Source organism: Ochotona princeps, chromosome 11 (genome assembly GCF_030435755.1).
Source record: "Ochotona princeps isolate mOchPri1 chromosome 11, mOchPri1.hap1, whole genome shotgun sequence".
NCBI classification, from domain to species: domain Eukaryota; kingdom Metazoa; phylum Chordata; class Mammalia; order Lagomorpha; family Ochotonidae; genus Ochotona; species Ochotona princeps.
In genome coordinates, this window is record NC_080842.1 from 858,016 (window position 1) to 872,590 (window position 14,575).

At 46.8% G+C, this 14,575-nt stretch overlaps 1 protein-coding gene across 1 annotated transcript in view; it reads left to right on the forward strand.

The window, feature by feature from the left end:
• The first annotated feature begins 321 nt into the window (after positions 1 to 321).
• Positions 322 to 14,575, forward strand: part of LOC131481464 (MAGUK p55 subfamily member 7-like) — an 84,922-nt gene continuing 70,668 nt past the window's right edge. The window contains exon 1 of the mRNA XM_058670452.1: positions 322 to 458. Within this exon, the coding sequence (XP_058526435.1) occupies positions 422 to 458 (37 nt within the window). The 5' untranslated portion in view covers positions 322 to 421. The remainder of the gene's footprint in view (positions 459 to 14,575) is intronic.

The following is a 14,575-nucleotide window of genomic DNA, read 5'->3' on the forward strand; positions in this document are numbered from 1 at the left end:
AGGGAAAAGACTCCGAGACAGCACGGACTGTCCAGAAGCTCTTTCGGGTTCCCCAGCCCAGTCATCAGTCCCCAACCTTGCAGGAGGCCTGGGTACCCAGCGCAAGGTGCGGTTAGGGTTCCTGCGAGAAGTGCACATGTCAGTAGCAGAAGCTCTTCCATTCATTGAACTCTCAGCCTGCAGCCTGTAGGAAAGAAAATAGAAAGAGAAGAGACTGTGAGGGCCCAGGTGGTGTGTTGAAATTGGAACGGCGAATTTGTTACACAATGTCCTCTTAGCCATAACAGTTGTTAATGTAAATCTTTCTTTGCTTTCTAGCATCAGCTTCCAAGATCCGTGAGTCTTGGCAGCCGGCGTGGCTGTGGGCCGTGCATTGGACCCCGTGTGGCTCACTGAGGCTGGTGGGTGGAGCAGTGGCATCATGCCAGCCTTGGCCATGGGATCTGGCAGTGACACAGGTATGCAAGCCCCTTGACTGAAATTTCCTTCCACTGGAACGAGTGTTGTGTTGAGCACGTGTAGCCAGGGGTCCAGATTGTCTCGGTGTGGCTAATGGGAGGGCTGGGAGCTCAGCTGGACCTGCCCTGTGGATACTCCCTGCCCCCCTGGAGTCCCCCAGTGCTCTGGGGCACCTGCTGTCCCACCAAGCTGGGATGATGGTGTGTGTTTGAAGGGCAACACTTGAGTGTCTGCTCATGCAGAGCAGTGTGGCAGTTACTGTAACATGCACACGAGACCCGTTCCCTGCACATGTGGCAGTTACTTGTAACACGCACACGATCTGTATCTCCAGGCCTGAAAACTCTGCAGAAATGAATGTGGGCCATGAAGGGAGTCAGTTACAACTGAGCGACAGACTCAGAGATGCTGAGACTGAGTATTTCCAGAAGGGGGTGTTGTCCCGCACTTGCACACACACGTTGAGTGTGCATGGAGTCTCCTGCTGGGGCGGGGTGGGGAGAGACAGGTTGACTGGCTGTGTGGCCGGAGTTGGGCCAGGTGGAAGCCAGAAGCTGGAAGCTTCATCTGGGTCTCCTATATGGGTTCAGGGTCCAAGTACTTGGACCACCATCCATTGACCACCTAGGTACATTAGCAGGGAGCTGGATCGGAAGTGGAGCAGCCAGGACTGCAACCCACAGCCACATGGAAGGCTGGCTCATAGCAGCGGCTTTACCCACTATGCCCAGCACCAGCCACGATTCCCTTTCTACCAAGTTCTTGAGGAACCCTCTTCATAAGTCCAGACTTGGTAACACATAGGGAATGGTCTTCTTTTCAGCAAGGGAGTAGCTCTTATTTTTATTCTGGTATAATGCTGTGCTGCTGGTAATCTGATGGTGGACTGATTCCCTTCCCATACAAATGCCTCTTTTTAGTTTTATAATTTCATTAGGTATGATTTTTTCAAACATCATATAATGTGAAACATAATACTTGTGCAGAAACGCCTGTAAATTTTTTGTAAGCACGGTTTTGAAAGTGGTTGTAACACCCATGTCCAGGTGACCACCGCCTGGCCGAAGAATCAAACACCCTGAAAGCTACCCCGTTTTCCTTCTCAGTTACTACCTCTGCACCCCTTATAGGGGTAGCAAGGGCAGAAAAAGCGATTCTGGGGCCAATGCTGTGGCACAGTGGCTTAAGCCACCACCTGCAGCACAGCTATCCTGTATGGAAGGTTTGACACCCAGCTGCTGAGCTTCCAATTCAGCTCCCTGATAATGCACTTGGGATGGCTAAAGAAGGTGGTCCAGCTGCTTGGGTTCTGGTGGGGACCTGGGAGGAGCTCCTGGCTCTTGGCTTCAGCCTGTTCCTGCTTCAGTTATTGGGAACATCCGGGTAGTGAGCCAGCAGATGGAAGATCTCGCTCTGTCACTGTCACTCTTTTTGTCTCTCTGCCTTTAATGTAAACAACATGACCATGCAGTGACGCTTAATCTAGTTAGCATTTTGTAAGCATTGTTTTTTTTTAAGATCTGTTTATTTATTGTTTTATTGCAAAGTCAGATATATAGAAAGGAGGAGAGACAGAGAGAAGTGTCTTCCATCTGCTGATTTACTCCCCAAGCAGCTGCAACAGCCGGAGTTGAATCAGTCTGAAGCCAGGAGTCAGGAACTTCTTCTGGGTCTCCCACATGGGTGCAGGGTCCCAAGGCTTTGGGCCACCCTCCACTGCTTTCCCAGGCCACAAGCAGGGAGCTGGATGGGAGATGGGGTGGGGCCACTGGGATTAGAACCGGCGCCCACATGGGATCCTGGTGCATGCAAGGTGAGGATTTTAGCTGCTGAGCTACTGTGTTGAGCCCAGATTTTGTAAGCATTTTTAAGCAGAATACTTTAGCTTTGTTTGTTGTTGTACTTTATAAATAGAAATCCACCCATCTTTTTAATGTTTAAGTTGAATGGTTACTCTTTTTGTTTTGTTTATTTTGCACTTTTCATTTGTTTCTTTAGGAGAGAGCAAGAATGCGAAGTCTTGTGTGTGCTGGTTCAGTCTCCACATGCTCCGGGCAGTTAGGGTTGGTGTAAGCCAAAGCTGAGCACTGAGAACTCACTGAGAACTCAGTCCTGTGGTGTGGTCTAGAGTGTGTACCCACCGAAGCAGCAGTGGCATTTGACGAGGTGTGAGAGAAGAGTCCTCTGCCTGTGGAGTCATAGCTTTCAGGGAACAGTGCATGTTGGCTACCCCTTGTCTACCTGGCCCCTGTGCTGGGTGCAGCCCCTGGTCAACTCCATGGGCTGCTGTAGGGCTGCTGTAGTGGACTGGAAACTTCCCAGAAGATGCCTAGCAGCAATTTAAACACAGAACTCAGCAACTCTCTAACTCTAAGCCTCAAATCACCCGTCCTTAACTGGGCTCCCTGCTCACTGCCAGCAGCCCGTATTCTCAGCATGGTCCTCTGTAACTTTCCCCGCCCACAAGTTGCTGTTCCCTGTCCCCCCAGCATCTTTTTCCTTTGGGATTAGAGAGTTGGGCGTTTTGTTCCTGAAACATTTCCTTAGCTTGTGGTCGTGAAGGTCTTCCTTTTTGCCTTTTCTGTATTCTTTTTTTTTTTTTCTTCTTAAAATATTCTCCGGTAGGTTTTGTGTGAGATGTGGGCCAGGGTTCCACATTCATGTTTTCCCATGCCAACATCTGGTTGTTCCCCGTGGCATTGGGTAATGCCAGTCAGTTCCCCGGCTTGTGCCACCCCCCCGGGGCCTGAATGCCAAGGGAGGCAGTGGGCATCCTTGGTTTGGATCTCAAAGTCATTGTTTCAGCATTTCCTTCTTGTCCTGTTTGCTCTGGTTTTCCCCATTTATCTTCTTTATGAGGAAAGGTTTCCTGGACTCCTTGTTGTCTGTTTCCTCATCTCCCACTCCCCCTTTATGCTAAGTGCGTAGTCTTTAGCCTGTAAATCTTAATCAAGTGCATGTTTCAGGTGGCCATCCCCTTGGCTTCCCATCAGCCCCCTGACCCAGTAAGCTGCACTCATGTGTGTACCTTAAGCCAGCTCACCCCATTGGGTTGCAGTCCTGCACTGTTGTTTGTGGAGACTGCTCTGTTCTGTTGGGGATTGGTGCTGTGTTCATCAGTGAGTTCTAGCCTGCTTCCCACCGTTTTTCGCAAAGTGTGGTGAGCCTCTTCCCCTGTGTCGGGGAGAGGTCTTTCTTCCTCCATGAGCTACCTGGGCCTGGAAGTTTTTCTTTTTGGCAAGATTTTTGGCAACCAGTTCATTTAGTTTAAATATTCTTCTAAGATCACATTCTGTTTCTTCCTGAAGTCAGTTTTGATGATGTGTATTTTTCTTTTCTTTCCTTTTTTTTTTTTTTAAAGATTTTTATTGTTATCGGAAAGGCGGATATACACAGAGGAGGAGAGACAGAGAGGAAGATCTTCTGTCCGATGATTCACTCCCCAAGTGAGCTGCAACAGGCCGGTGCGCTCCGATCCGATGCCGGGAACCAGGAACCTGTTCCAGGTCTCCCACGCGGGTGCAGGGTCCCAAAGCTTTGGGCCGTCCTCGACTGCTTTCCCAGGCCACAAGCAGGGAGCTGGATGGGAAGCAGGGCTGTTGGGACTAGAACCTGCGCCCATATGGGATCCCGAGGCGTTTAAGGCGAGGACTTTAGCCGCTAGGCCACGCCGCCGGGCCCAGATGATGTGTATTTTTCAAAGACTCAGTTCATTTCATCCAAAATTGTAACTTTGTGGTGAAATAATTGCTCCCAGAATTTGTTATGTCCGTAGTTCCCACACTGTTTCTTTTTGGTTGGGGTCAGTGTGGATGGTTTTGCCTCCTCCTCTCAATTAGTTTTGTTATGGGTTAGTCTTTGTGTGTACAACTTTTAGTTTTATCAGTTTCTCTACTGTGCATGTATTTTTATGTCATTAATTTTTTGCCATTCTGTAATTCTTTGAAATACTGTTTTTCATAAATATGCAGTTTGTTTCCTCTTTTCACATTTAGGTATTTCAAAATTTTGTGTTGTGTCAGTTCATAATGTTTCTGATTTCGTTTAGTTTTTGCCCTATTTCATAGTTAATTAGCAATTGGATATTTGGGATGTTTTAAAATATCCAAATAAGGCTTGGAAGAATTTTGTTTGTTACTGATTTGTGCTTTAGTTGCTTTCCGTTCAGAAACTGTATTAGTATGATTTTAGTTCTTTGAAATTTTTGTGGACGGATTTTTTTTGCCAAGTATTCTGTATGTGTTTAATAATAGGTCTGTGAGAATGCTTCAGGAAGTTCACAGAAAACGTAATTAAGATTATTTTGTTGCAATTTAAAAAAATATTTATTTATTTGAAGGTGAGAGTGAGTGACGGAGCAAGAGCGGGAGTGAGAGTGAGAGCCAGGAGCCAGGCGCTCCTTCTTGGCGTCGAAGCACTTGGATTATCTTCACCGCCTTCCCAGGCACATGAGCAAGGAGCTGGATTGCAAGCAGAGCAGCCAGGACTTGAACTGGCACTCTGACAAGTGAAGATGCCTTGTGTGCATGGATTTCACTTTTTTTTTTTTGATACCAGAATAATCTTAGCCCTTAATTTAACTTTTTCACAGTTTTGCAACTTTGTAATGTTCTTGAGTTGGTCAGTGTAATTTCTGTCTGTATGTATCTGGGCATTTCTGTTTAATTGGATCATCTAAGAACATGTTTTTATTGTTTGTTGGTGTTGTTTCTGCCTGTTCTTTAGATTACCAAGAAGCATTAACCCTCCCCAAACAAACAAACAAACAAACCCCAAGACAAAAAACCTTGGTAATTGTGGATTTGTCTTGTGATTTTACCTGCTATGGGTTTTCATTTGTGATTTGCTGTGGAATTAGGGTTTTTGTTTTGTTTTGTTTTTTGTTTTTTGTTTTTTATGTGTGAGCTCACCTTTTTGTGTGAGCGCCATCTGTCCTGTCTCTCTGTCTTCCTATTGGGAGTAACTTGCTCCAGGGCACTGTGTGACTGAGTCTCCTCATAGGGATGGTTCTCTTTGTGCTGATGGTCTCTCTCCCTAGCCCCTCCTGTCTGTGTTGTGTGTATTTAGTGTGGTTTGCACCAGGGTTTTCCTCCCGCACATTGTCTTGGCATTATGGTAGTGGTCATCTGAGGCAAGGCCATGCAGAGTCTTCATTGAGACCCATTATTAACCATTTCCTTCTGCCCGCTCTCCTGGAACTGGAGCAGGCTTGCACCCCTCCTGCCCCCAGCCCACATGCAGCTGTGAGAGCTCTGACTCCTCTCTCTGGAAAGGCATCCTGGTACAGCTTTCTGCAGTCCGAGTGTCTGGTTCTGTACTTGTCTCCATCATGTTTGTGCTTGTTTCTCATTCCGTTTTTGTAGGGCAGCATTTTTATCACAGTTTTTTTCCCTCTGTCTTGAGTAAAAAGATCCTTTGCTATCAGACTGTCCCTGATGCTGGCTATCTGAACATGCGATCTGCTTTCCTTTCTGAACATTGCGTATAGCACGTCAGAAGCCGGAGGCAGTGTAGTTCTATATTCGGAGCTGCTTAGCGCACAAAGCTGTGTTTCCCTTGCTGCACTGGCCGCCTGAGACAATGAGGTTCCATACCCAGGGCTGCGGGTTCAAAGTCAGCTGTCCTTTCTCTGGATATGTAAGTTTTGTTTTGTGTTTTTTATTTGTCTATCTATTTATTTACTTCCGTGTTTCCGCAGTTGTACTTTGATGAACTAGTGCCCGTATGGGATGCTGGTCTTGAGAAGGTGGAGGGTTAGCCAGTTGAACCATCGCACAGTCCCTTGCTGGTGACTTTCATTCAGTGTACAGTATCTGCGTTGCATTTTGATGTTCATTTTCTTGTCTTTTTTTTCAAATGTCATGACTTCTATTTTTGCTGTAACCAATGCAACCTTTATTGATGTTTATGTAGTTTACCTTCCAATTAAATTTTAAACATTGCGCTCGCACTCTCTCTCTCTCTATTTATATATATGTTATACAGTTTGCCATTTTAGCCGTTTCTAAGCAGACAACTCAGGAGCATTGCTCACTCTTTTGACAGTGTCACCATTCTCTTTTCCAGAAGCTCTTGCTGTCCCAGGACAAGCATTGCATCTGTTAGGAGTCCCTCTTGCCTTGCCTGCAGCCCCTGGCAGGCACTGCTCTGAGCTGTCTGCAGATGTGGTCTGCTGCAGGCACTGGTGAAGTGCAGTCTTGTGACTCCTGTCCCTCATGTGGGCCGACTTGCACCACTTTGTGTATTTGGGAGGTTCCACCCAGGTGGTGTGTAGCCTGTGGTGTGAGAAAGTGGGTCCTGTTTCTGCTTAGAGAGTGCCCCGTGGTCTGTCCCATCCTGCTTTTAGTGTGTCCGTGCTTCTGCGACGGACATGTGGATGTTTTCCTCTTCGGGCCACTGTGGATGGCCCTACAGTGGACCTGGCTGCGCGAGTGCCCGATCAAGTCCTTGATACAGCTTGTTTGAGCCATAAACCCGGAGCTGCAGCTTCTTGGCCATTTGGGCATTCTGAGGTTAGAATTGGCATACTCTGAAATTTAGCATTTCTACAAGCAGTGTCTTTGCATTCTCATAAACATTCTTTTATTTCCCATTTCTTTCTAATGGTGTCCATTCTAGTAGGTACAACATGGGCCTGCATTTCCTTGGTGACCAACCACAGTGCATGTCTTTTCATGTACTTGCTGGGTGTTTGTCTTCGTTCTTTGGAGAAATGTCTGTTCAAGTCCTTTCTCCATTTTTAAAATAGAGTTGTCTTCTTGATACTGAGTTTTAGGAATTGTGTGTCTCTTACAGATATTAAAAGTCACATTTATAATTTGTTAGCATTTTCTCTCATTCTGTAGGCTTTTATTTTCTTGATGTTGTCCTTTGATGCACAAAAGCTTTTAATTTAGTGAAGCTTTGCTTGTTATTTTCATGTATTGCTTCTTATCTCATGTCTCAGGATCCATTACCAAACCCAAGGTCCTACTTAGCGTCCTCTGTGTTTTCCTCTGTTTCCTGGTTCTTACTCTCAGACGTTTAGATTGTTGGTCCAGTTTGAATTCCTGTTTGTGTGCAGTGTGAGGAAGGGGTCCAGCTTTTCAACCCCTGGACATCCTGTGTTCCATTCCCCTTCTGTAGTGCTCAGCTCTGTTCAGTGACAACTTAGAGGGCATTTACTGGTGTTTTACCTGAGGCTGTTTGCAGAGCCTTCAGGATCCTTTCTTTAGAATCACCAGAAAGTTTTTGTGGGCTTATGCCACTGTTGGTCAGCGATTTTTCACTAGCAGAGCTCTGCAGATAGTGGAAAACTGGTGGTCAGGTTAAATGAAACCTTATGCTCACTGTTGTGTTTTCTGTTTTTTACTGCTTTGGTAGTCTTTCGGTTGATGAGATGTGCTTCTGTTTCTACTTTTCCCAGTACAGGTAGATCCATACTGTGTTTCAAGGTTAGGGTCTTTGGCAGGTGTTTAGGTAGTGGCTGAGACCTTGTCTTGGAGGCCAGCGCAGTGGCACAGCACGCTTATCCTCCAACCTGTCTGTGGCACTGAATCCCATATGGGCACTAAATTGCATTCCAGATGCTCCGCTTCTTTTTCTTCTTTCTTTCTTTTTCTCTCTCTTTTATAAAGATTTATTTATTTTTATCTGAAAGATTTACAGAGAGAAGGAGAGACAGAAAGATTTGCTATCTACTGGTTCACTGCTCCACAACACCCAGAGCTGAGCTGTTCTGATCCAGCTGCCCGCTTGTGGCCTAGGAAAGCAGCGGAGAACGCCCTACTGCTTGGACCCTGCACCCACACGGGGGACCCAGCAAAAGTTCCTGGCTCCTAGTCTGGGGTCAGCTTAGCTCTGGCCGTTTCAGCCATGTGGGAAGTGAACCAGCAGATGGAAGGTATTTATATTTGTCTCTGTCTCTCCTCTCTTTGTAAAATCTGCCTTTTGCATAAAAATAGATAAATCTTTTTTGTATCCAAGCGCCTGGGCTCAGTATCCAGCCTAGTTCCCAGTTCTCGCTTCCTGCTAGTGTAGACTCATGGGGGCAGCAGTGATGGCTCACGTACTTGACTTCCTGCCATCCACACGGACACCAGAAGTTAGTTCCTGGCTCCTAGCTTTGGCCTGGCCCACCTCCAGCCTGGTGGTCATTTGGAGAGTGGACCAGTGGATGGAAGGTTCTCATTGCCTGCCTCCTGAGTGAATTACGAAGTTCATTACAAAAGCAGTGTCAACTTCAGTAGTTCTAATCATTTTCTCCTTTCATTGGTGCTCTCAGTTGGAGGCCCATGTTGTCTAATGAATTTGGATAACAGGAAGGGCTAAAGCACATGAAACAGGTTAGGTGAGCCTAGAAAATGAGGGGAGAAAATGAGGGGAGAACCATCAGCACTTCATCCAGATAAAGGAAGCAAAAATGTGATTGCGTTTTTAATTTAAATGGGATAGTTTTAGGTTATGGTTTCAACTCTGTGCTAAGAAGATACAGAGTGGGTGAAGAATGAAGAATGGTAAACTGTGTAAGCCGCTGTCATTTGTGTCCTTCCTCCTCCCTGCCTCCCTCCCTCCTGCTTGCTTTCTTTCTTGATTTATCTTTGTTGGAAAGGCAGACTTACAGAGAAAGGAAAGACAGAGGGAAAGATTTTATATCCCTTAGTTCACCCCACAAATGACCACAATGACTGGAGCTGAGCGGATCTAAATCCAGAAGCTGGGAGATTCGTCTAGCGGTTGCAGGGTCCCAAGGCTTTGGCCCATCCTCAACTGCTTCCCCACACCACAAGCAGGAAGCTGGATGGGAAGTGAAGTAGCTGGGATACGAACCAGCACCCACATGAGATCCCGTGCTTGAAGGGGTGGGATCAGCCAGCTGGAGCCATCGCACAGGGCCCCAACATTTTCTAGTAGCACTTTGGTTGGCTTCTCTGGCAATAATGGAATTTGTCTTTTAACGAAATCATTTGGAGACCTTGGTTTCTCTAGTTCTGCTAACTTTGGTATTCACAGTATTTCTCTTTCGAAGAGCAGTATGTTGTAAAGCCAGGTAGTTTTTTTCCTTGCTTAGTTAACTGGCCAAGCTCTTTCATAGACTAATTTGTCATCTTTATTTTTGCTTATGTTTGGAATTTTTTCAGCAGTGTTTTTTTTAAAGATTGATTTATTTTTATTTGAAAGGCATATTTATGTAGAGAGGAGAGACAGAGAGAGAGAGAGAGACAGAGAGAGAGAGAGAGAGAGAGCAGTCTTCCATCTGCTGGTTCACTCCCCAGATGGCTACAATGGCCAGAGCAAGACTGGTCTGAAGCCAAGAGTTGCTTTCAGAGTGGCACATGGGTCCACGCACTTGGGCCATCCTCTGCTGCTTTCCTAGGCACATTAGCAGGGAACTGGATTAGAAGTGAAGCAGCCGGGACTTGAGCCGGCACCCATATGGGATGTCAGTATTGCAAGCAAAGGCTTAACTTGTTATGTCATCATGTTGGCCACTTCAGCTTTGTGTGTGGCATCCCAGATAAGACTATGATGTTAGTGTAGTGGACCAGACTTCCATGGAACAAAATGATTGAGAGAGACCTCACATTTGAGCTGCCTAGGAAGTGAAGCAGCTAGGACTTGAACTAGAGCTCCTATGGGATGCCAGAGTTGTAGATGGTGGCTTAACCCACTGCGCCACAACACCAGCTTCTGTAATTTTTTTTTTCAGTAGATTGTTCTTTGTCATTGAAAAGACATGACTATTTTTCCTTCTAGAAGAGAACTCTAGGGTCACAGCAGGAGCTGTTCCAGTGACACTGGAGATCGGGGCTCTAGAGTGATTTAGTTCAGTAGCTGTTGTTCAGCTGGCAATGATCTGGTGACAAATCAAAGTATACTTGAGAACATTCACATTAAGGATTCATGTGAATGCTCTTGAATCTGTAAGAGTTCTTAAAAATCAGTTTATGTACTTGGGTCCCAGAAGCAGAGGGGGAGAGGGAGAGACAAAGAGAGAGAGAGAGAGAGAGAGAGAGAGAGAGAAGTAGAGAGAGAGAGGAGACAGACAGACTGACCTTTCTTCCTTTCATGTGGCCCGAGTGCTAGTTTACTGCCCAGATGTCAACAGCTGGGGCTGGGGCAAGCCACAGCTAAGAGCTCTGTTCGCATGGGTGGCAGGACTGCAGCCATTGGAGCCTTCATCTTGTGCCTCCCAGCCATGTGTGTGAGCAGGAAGCCAGCTCAGAAGCAGAGCTGTGGGCTCTTCACACTCCCGTATGAGATGCCAGCGCTGGCTACACTCATCATTCTTTGTATTGATTGTTGTTGCAGTCCTGGGGGAAGCTCTGTTCCCCTGTAGCGTGGTGTGCCGCCAGAAGGCTGCTGCGTGCTTCTGTGACATGGTTGCCGTTAATGTGTTACTTCCCACGTGACCCACCGTGAGCTCCAGGTTGCTCCCTGCAACGTCACAGCAGATCTAGATTCACTTTTCATCTGATCCAACTGCAAGATGTGCCAGATTTTAAACATGTAATGAAAATGGAGAAAAATGGAAATAAGTCTCAACTTACTGCTTACTGCCATAAGGCAAGTACAGTGTGTTTTTATTTGTTTGCTTTTTCTAGCCAAATATCAAGTCTAGTTAGTTCTAGAATTGATTTAATGTAGCATAAATGGAATCAGCTTTTGGGAAAGACAGCTCTAGGCCATCATTTGTTTGTAAGGATTTTAGGAATAGTTTTCTCTCTGCTGTGACTTTATTTTTGAGATGAGGACTGCTGAATACTAATATTCCGTCATACATTTGATAATTGCTTTTTGTCCCCTCCTCTCGAAAAAAAGCAAGCTAGACTAGTTGATTACAAATTGGAACTGATGTTTAAAACTCAGAGATGAAAATGAAAGTCACACCCAGGTATATCCACTTGCCTTCTCTTAACTCATTCTGATTTTATAGACTTTAAGGCACTTGTATAATGTGTCATTAAGCCAACTGCACTATTTATTTCAGTGATTTTGCACATTTCCCAACCCCACTTGCGAAGTGCTTTCACAAGCCGTTTGCTGTGGAGGGATGGTGTGAGACAAATGGTGCTTCTGTTGGGAGTATAGCTTCATTTGGAAGCCAGTCGGGCTTTAAATGAGAAAAAGCAAAGCTTGCTAGGAATGGCACTGAATACTGCTGATTATTTTACCTTTGACAAAGTGGAAAATTGAAAGCTTGCTGTATCCCGTTTTATTAATATAACAAAGTTTTATAGTGTTGTTCTGGGCTTCAATATATGTTCTGTAGTGTTTATTAGCTCTAGGTTACAGTAAAGTGTTTGGGCCCTAGGGCTGTCTGCATTGTACAGAACCTGAGTAACAGTAACAAAAAATCAGAAAAAGCTTCAGTAAATACCTTTTGATTTTTCAGCTTCTGGAGCCTCTTCCTCCGTCGTCTCTAAGTATTTGGTCGCTTGTGCTATCTAACGTGATTGAATGCAGACAGCGTCTTGTTTTATCATTGAGCACAGGTTTATGGCTTCCCCAGACTTGTCCTAATAACGAAGCTATGAGGGTTATGACAAGAAAGGTGGTATTCAGTTTCTCTAGACTTGCGGTAAGTTTTTCCATTCTGCTGTCAGGAATGTGGGGCATCCGGGATCTGCAGGCTGAGGAGTGTGCCTGCCTGTGGGGACACAGACTTTCCCAGGAGCAGCTCCTCTCTTTCTGTACGGTACCCTGGGCTTTGGGGCTTTGTTTTTGAAGCAGTTTTCTAAAATTGGAAAACTTTCTTCGCTCTTTTTGTGCTTCTGTATCTTGTTTGTTTGTTTGTTTTAGTGCTGTTGTATATTAAGTAGGTTTGGAGGAATTAATATCATAGGCATTATTTTCATTTCCCTAGATTCGATACCAATTTCCGTTTGCCCAGATACAGTGATAAAACAGAGAAAAGCAAGCTTTCTAACCAGAAGTTTCTTGTAACCCGTGTAAGTGGATACGCGGTCTTTGCTGACCATCTTCCCCCTTGGGTTTTCGGAGGAGGTACGTGTTGATGTGTGCACAAGGATGGGTTTCTTCGGAAAGGACAGTGGGGGTAAAGAGAGGGGAGTGGGTGCCGTTCCATGCTGTCCGTTAGTTTTGGTTAAAATATTCTTGGACTTGCATACTGCCTCATGTGAGTTTAAGTATAAGCTGGCATCTGTATCTGTGCCCTTTGACCCGAGTCTAGGCACCTAACTCTGGGGCTAAGGAGGGGTTTCCAGCACCCCCATGGGCACTGCCTCATGTCCTCACTGCTTCCCTCTGGGTATGGCCGTCCCTACCTTGGGCGAACCGTCTCTGCCATCCTCCAGAGCCCAGCAACCTGGTCACTTTCCCGGCGCCCCCGCCCCCCTCCTGCCCCACCTCGGATGCTTTTCAGAGTTCTGCCTTTGCAGTTCTGCTTGCGCTTCCTAATGCCTGTTCTGTCCCCTCCTCTCAGCACTGCCCCCCCCCCCCCCCCAGTCTCTCATGGTGCCCGGCACAGGGCCGGTACTGCAGGCAGAAACAAGGCTGGCTGGGAAGCATAGAGATCAGGGGTGCCAGCTTCCTGTGTGCACAGTGTGGTGTGTTATCCGGTGTGCTCAGCCTCAGGCCGGACTTGGGACAAGTCTGTTGGTTGTCTTTGGGGTCATCCCATGGGGTCCCAAAGGAGCAGCAGGCTGTGGCAGCTGAGGGGAAGCTGGTTGACGCCTCAGGGAATGCCTGGATGGGAAAGCTCTGAGTTGTGCTGTTGGAAAAGGGTTTATACCCAGTTAGGACCCTCCCTGCCAGAGTCATGTTAAAGTGATCAAAGTATTGTTTTAAATTGTATAGAAATGTGCAGCAACATTGTGTTCTGTCGCTTTGGGCTTCTGGATAAAACATAGCTAACTCTTGGGTGTCACACCTGCTGTGGGAGCACGTGGTTGGCACACAGTGCTGAAGCCTCCTGAGTTCCAGCTCTGCCCCTGACAGTTTCCAGCGTCCTGCCTATGGCTGCTGCGTACCTTGGGAGGCAGCAGACAGGGCGCAGGCACTCCAGTCTCTCCTCTCTTAAGTGGCTGGCCTGTGCTTTCTTCCTGGCCTGGCTCTCCTGGCACGCTCCCTCCTGATCTACTGCCTTCCTGCCTGACACCCAGGTGAGCTGCTGTGCTTTTTGTCCCGGTTGCACCTGCTTCCACCCTCCTGCCTGCCAAGGGGCAACTCTCCAGATCCACCCTCTGCCCCACACGTTCAGAGTTGCATCCTTGTGTTTGTATACTGATTTCTTGTTGTCTTCAGGAAGTGGCTTTCCCTGACTCCCTAGAGAAGTTTGCTTTCACACCAGAACTGCTGTGAGAGTTGGCTGTATTCTCCATCTCTCTTTGTGTCTCTTCCATGTAGTCTTCTGCACCTCTCCCTCTTCGCAAGTTAAATATACCCATTGAGTTTTCTCAGGACTTGGGGTACTTGCCTCACTTATCGTGTGGCATCATTGCCGTAGACCCATCACTCTTCCCTAACACCCCTAGTATCTAGGGCATCCCTATCACCTCCAAGAGGGCAGTGGTCCCTCCTCCAGTACTTAGCAGGGTCCAAAGCTAGGAGGCAGGAGCTTCATCCAGGTCTCCCACTTGGGTGAAGGCACCCAAACACTTGGTCCATTTTCCGTTGCTTTCCCAGGTAGATTAACAGAGTTGGGTTAGATGTGCTGTAGCCAGGACTTGAACTGGCACCCATATAGGATGCCAGTGCTTCAGGCAATGGCTTAACTCATTATACCACCAAATCAATCCCTAATCTGTTCTTCAGGATGGAACCCTCAGGCCAGTTACCTTTCCACGGTCCCCACCTGCCTGCACCGCTGTGTTAGGGTGAACTTTGGGCATATGCACTCCCACCCTCATACAGCCTTAAGCCATTTGCTCCAAGTTTTTCAAAGCCTTTCCCCAGCACGCTGTTCTTTGCAGCACTTCCCCCCAGCCTTGCCTGAGTGTGCTGTAGTGGCTGTTGTGCATCTGTGTGCACTGGCCTTGTGAAGTGTGTGCTCTTGTGGACAGGCCCCAGGGCTGCCTTGTCTTACTGAGTCCCGAGTTTGACTAGTACTCAGTCATCTCTGTCGGTTTCACCAGCTTAAAGGACTGACAGGACAATGGGGAGCTAGGTAGCTTAG